This window comes from Fukomys damarensis, unplaced genomic scaffold, assembly GCF_012274545.1.
Source record: "Fukomys damarensis isolate Sample0158 unplaced genomic scaffold, DMR_v1.0_HiC HiC_scaffold_39, whole genome shotgun sequence".
Taxonomy (NCBI): Eukaryota; Metazoa; Chordata; class Mammalia; order Rodentia; family Bathyergidae; genus Fukomys; species Fukomys damarensis.
This window is the reverse complement of record NW_022900951.1, coordinates 15891467-15896805: the sequence shown is the minus strand read 5'-3', so window position 1 is coordinate 15896805 and position 5339 is coordinate 15891467. Positions and strand designations below refer to the sequence as shown.

Genomic DNA, 5339 nt, shown 5'->3' with positions numbered 1-5339 from the left:
GGAGCAGGCGTGGTTCTCCTTCCCCCGGTGGATCGGGGCTGGCCTACCTTCCCGGCGCTTGAGCGATGGCTGCTGGGTCCTGAACAAGTATTTTTATCAGCTGATGTATACCAAGCAATTGCTAAGTTAACTTTTAAAAAACAGCTTTATTGAGTTATAATTTATAGTTTTGAAGTGTAACTCAGCGGCATTTAGCAAGTTTTGCACAGTTGTGCAACCATTTCCATAATATCTGATAATTTTAGAATAGTTTCATTACCCCAAAGATAACCTTTTTTCCCCCAGCTATCAAGTATAATTTCTATGCTATACAGTGCCCCTTTTTGGAGTGAATAATTTGAATGTTTATAAAGTTAACTTTAACAACCAAAAGAAAATATTTTTAGGAGTACTTTTTTTAGGAATCTTACTTTGCAAACATTTTCTCCTAATTGATCCCCATCATACCCTGCCCATTCCCTAACCAGTGGTTCAGAAGTCCCTGGACCAGTCATAACCACATCACCTGGGAACTTGCTGGAATTGGGGCCTACCCCACAGGTAGGGCTCAGCAATGTGTGTTTTGACAAGTTCTCCAGGTTATTTCATTGCACACTAACTTTTGAGAACCACTGCTCTGAGGTATATTCCAGTGTGGAATTGCTGAGCCGTGGGATATTGCCATGCTCAACTTTATCGAGTACTACCACACTGCTTCCCAACTGGTTATACTTGCATATATTCAACTAGCAATATATGAAAGTTCCTGTTGTTCCGTATTTTTCCAACATTCCAGAATGTGCAATTTAAATAATTGTTCTGATCAGTCTGGTAGGTGTAAAAGGACTATGATCTTAACTTGCATTTTCCCAATTATTAATGAGATTGAACATGTCATACATTCATGGGTTTAATTCTGTGTTCTGTGATAAATACTATTTGAAATAATAAATACTATTTGCCTATTGGAGTAAATAAACCCAATGTATTGAAGTATCTGCAGAACAAATTTAGAATTCCTAAAGAAGAGAGAAACTTGGGGAGAAGGGTCAAGGGAAGATTCCCAGGGGGAGATGATAAATCATGCAGTCCTGAAAGAACAGGGATTTGTTAGATAGAGACAAGGCCATCTGTGTTTTAGAAACAGCTTGATCTGATCAGGCAAAAGCAAGTAATGTGGTGTGGTAGACTAGTAGGGTGTATGGAGGAAATGAGACACATAAAACTAGGAAAAAGGCAGAAAGCTACTAGATGTATACATTTTAGATTTATTTACTCTTTTACTGATTGTTGGACATTTGGGTTATAATCAGTTTTGCTGGATTATTTTTCCTTTCCTATTATGAACAAGGCTGATATAAATATCTTAGTATGTATGTAGCTGCTACCTTTTCCTTTTAAATTATTTTCCTAACAAGTTTAAGTCAAATTAATAGATTAAAGGAAAAAGTATGATTTGTTTAATAGTTCCTTGCCTGTTTTAAGTTTAACTTTCATTAGTAATTAGAGAAATGTAAACCCAAACTACCAGGTGATACTGTGTCATATTCACCTCTGTGACACTGCTGGTGGTTGTAGCCCTCATGGCTTCTATCTTGGATTGGCTTTCATCACTCCTTGTGGCTCTCCTGAGACATTTCATGTTCCTGGCTTCTCCAACTTAAACTGTGGTCTCCACTACACTTTTGGCTTCACACTCACGGCTTCGTACACTGCCATCTCAGGAGAACAATGCTTGGCCTTCCAGGCCCTCTGATATCTTGGTGGAAGCCTTCCTCACCTCACAACTCTTAAATTCTGCATGTGTGTAAAAACAGCACCATATGGATGACACCAAGGTCTGGCACAGCTTGAATAGTAACTGAGCCCTTTCTCATCTTGCTGGTGGCTGTGGAGGCCTCTGAGTGCCTGAATGACTGAGTGTGGTGAACTGAATTATGGGGAATCAATTCCCATTCCCTAGGCTGTGGCGCTCTCTTCTCAGAGCAAAGTCTTTCACTTTTCCTACCACTGAGTCTGCAAAGGGTGGTGTCTTTCAGGTTCCTTCAGTGCCCTCAAGATATCCTTTGTATTGTCCAGATCCAAAGTACTTGGCTTCTTTGTAATGCTAAACACTACTTCATCTTTGTAGGCTTTAACTTTCACTGGAGCTTCCTTTCTGGCCAAATTTAAAACATTTAAAGTCATTCAGCTGTACCTTTTGCTTTTGATTCTCAGTATAGAGCTGGCTAAAGCCTTAAACAGTACTCAAACCACAGCCTCAATGTTTGGCTACCTTGAAATTTCCTCTGCTAGATTAGTCCATTACTCTTATCTCAGTCTTTTGCAAAGTCCCAGGACATGAGCAAAATGCAGACACATTTTCTGCCAGAGCATAACACACATTGTCTGGAGTCCAACTGCTGATGAAACCTCTTGATCCTGGTCTTTTCTGGCTGCATTACTGTCAGCATTCTAGTCATCTGAGTTCCAACCACAATCTCCCATCAAGCTTGGCTCACAGCATCCTAGAGCTGCTTCTCCAGCAAGCATCTCCAAACCTTCCCAAATTCTTCCCCTAAACCAGCTCCAAAGGCTTCTGAATCACATGATCAGGCAGTGTCACAGCAATGACCCCACGTCTTGTACCAAAATCTGTCTTAGTTACTCTCTCATTGCTGAGACATAATACCTGACACTCACAAGTTCAAGGAGGAGAGGTTTGATGTTGGCTCATAGTTTGGAGAGGTTTCAGACCTTAGTCTGGACTGGCTCCAAGGCATGGCAGCATGGTAGAAGAGCATGGCGGAGGAGAAACAGCTCATGGCATGGCAGACAAGAAACAAAGAGAGATCAAAGGAGGAGGGAGAGCTGTAGACCCTTCTAGGCCATGCCCTCAGTGCCCCGCCTCCTCTGACTGGGTTTCACCTCCCAACATCACATTTAGCTATAAATACAACAGTGGGCTAGCCCCCTGATGAGAATATCGTGCCCCCATTATCTAGTCACTCCCCAAAGTCCAGCCTCTGAGCACATGAAGCCTTGTGGGGGACATCTAGATATAAACCATAACTGTGGCTGTATGATTGATTATTCATGGACTGATGGCAATAATTTTCAAAGCCATCAGGGGGTTAGAACCAGTAAATTGGGGACTACTTAATTATAGTATCATATTGAAGACTACTGAGGTATAAATAACAGTATAGAAAGTCATATCCTAATTATGTATTTTAAAAATTTAGTTCCTGACACAATCAGTTTTTCAAGAATACCTAAAATACTTATTAAAATTTACTTACTTGGATTGGAGGATGTAGTTTAGTGGTAAACATATGACTAGCCTGTGTGAGGCCGGCATTTGGATCCCAGTACCAAAAAAGAGTATTTGATGTTATTTGTTTTAGTACAAAATCAGAAACAAAATAAATGTCTAGTAATACTTAAATTTTCAGTAAATTTATCTGATGGAAAGTTAGGCAGTAATTGACTCTTATAATTAGGAATTATAATTTTCATAATCTAGCAAGTTATAAAAATAGGATGTAGTAGTAATGCATTCCTAAATATTTTTATTTTATTTTATTTTTTGTACCAGGGATCGAACTCGGGTTCTTATTCTTGCGAGGCAGGCATCGGAACCACTGAGTAAATCCCTGGCCCTTCTTTCTTTCTTTTTTTTTGATACTCGGAATCAAACTCAGGGTCTTATGTTTGCCAGGCAGGCACTACGCCACTGAGCTACATCCCTGGCCCTAATATTTTGGCTGTGATTATATGAAGAATTTGTACTCATGGCAAAAATCAGGAAGACAATAAGGGTTGCATGCTGATAAAGTAATTCTGGGTACTTTTTCCTCTTTTCAGATATTTATTTAGCAGTTACTACCCTCCTTTCCCCAAAATAAGACCTAGCCAGAATATAATCAGTCTTGAAAACCAGAGATCAAAACTGCTGGCCCTAATCAGCGTATCCTTGCTTTACCTGCCATCACTGTTCTCGTTTGGTGGTTGCTCTGTAAAGCAGGTAAAGCAAGGATACACCGATTGGGGCCGGCAGTTTTGACCTCTGGTTTTCAAGGCTGATTATTGTCTAGCTAGGTCTTATTTTCAGGGAAATACATGTATGTGCCAGACACTAGTGAGTTTTTTTTTTATGATTTAACTCAGGGGTCGTCAAACTTTAGTGCATTTATCCTGCCAGGCCAATTTTTCTTTGGCTCCTTAGCTAAAAATTGTTTTAGATTTTTTAATTTGTAAACTAATTTTAACAATATGAAAGATTTATCCCAATGTATTAAAAACCCTTTTAATATGTTATAAATATTAAAACATATTAAGGAAATACTTGTATTCTCTTTTTTTTGGACCAAGTCTTTGTAATCTTATGTATATTTTATACTTGTAGCACATTTCAAGGTGGTTTCATCTTTTTTTTTTTCTTTAGTTTTTTGAGACAGGGTCTCACTATGTAGTTGAGACTGACCTGGAACTCACTATGTAGCCCAGGCTAGTCTCAAACCGATCCTCCTGCCTCAGCCTCCTGAGTGCTGGGATTACAGGCGTGCGCTACCACGCCTGGCTTCTCATCATGTTTTTTATGTTTATAGGGCATTATGTTTTTAAAAAGAAGGAATAGTTTTGACAGATACCTTATATGGCTTATAAAACCTAAAACATTTGTAATGTGGTCTATCAGAGAAAAAAATTTCTGATACCTGAATTTATTCATTTTGTCTTGACAACATTCCAGTGAGGTAGGTGCTGTTACTATAATGCTCATTTTACAGATGGGGAAATAAGGCACAGAGGGGTTAAGTACCTTTCTCTTGGTAGCATTCACTGTGTTTTAGAGCAGATTGGAAACTTTCTACAAACTTGCTAATACTGTGTTTCTTTGCAGTATAAAAAGAGCTTAGTGGCTCATGTGTCAAAGGATGGCTTGGTCACAATCTCGATCCCCCAGGTGGAAACACAGGTGAGCAGTTCGTACTTTAGCAGAGTAAGCTTGGATTTGGGATGTGCTATGACTTTGAAATTCACCACTACTAGTGGAAAACTATTTTAAATAAGCTCATGGGACCTGGTTATTTACAGCAGAGGTCATGGTAGAGGTTGTATTTCTGTATTCTAAGATTGGACAGCTTCATTTAATTATGGCTAGCAGCTAGAATTTATTTATAATAAAAAGAAATGCAGTAGCCATAGCAAGAGGATGAGAAACATTTCTGAGAGTGTTACAGTGTCTAAATTAGTGGTTTAGAGCTCTTCCATGTATATTTCATTTTTTTCATGATCTATATTTTTGAAGAAATTTAGGGTTAGAAATAAGGAGTTTCCTCTCTTTCCTTCCCTTCCCTTCCCTTCCCTTCCCTTCCCTT

At 39.0% G+C, this 5339-nt stretch overlaps 1 protein-coding gene across 4 annotated transcripts in view; it reads left to right on the top strand.

Moving 5' to 3' along the window:
- The window catches only part of Bclaf3 (BCLAF1 and THRAP3 family member 3), a 67961-nt gene that overhangs the window by 18597 nt on the left and 44025 nt on the right, over positions 1-5339 (top strand). For all 4 annotated transcript variants that reach the window (XR_004515823.1, XR_784202.1, XM_010643670.2 and 1 more), the window contains exon 3: positions 4862-4936. Coding sequence is in view for 2 of the 4 variants with exons in the window: in XM_010643670.2 (XP_010641972.1) it covers positions 4884-4936 (53 nt within the window). In the remaining 2 variants the exon portion in view is untranslated. The remainder of the gene's footprint in view (positions 1-4861; positions 4937-5339) is intronic.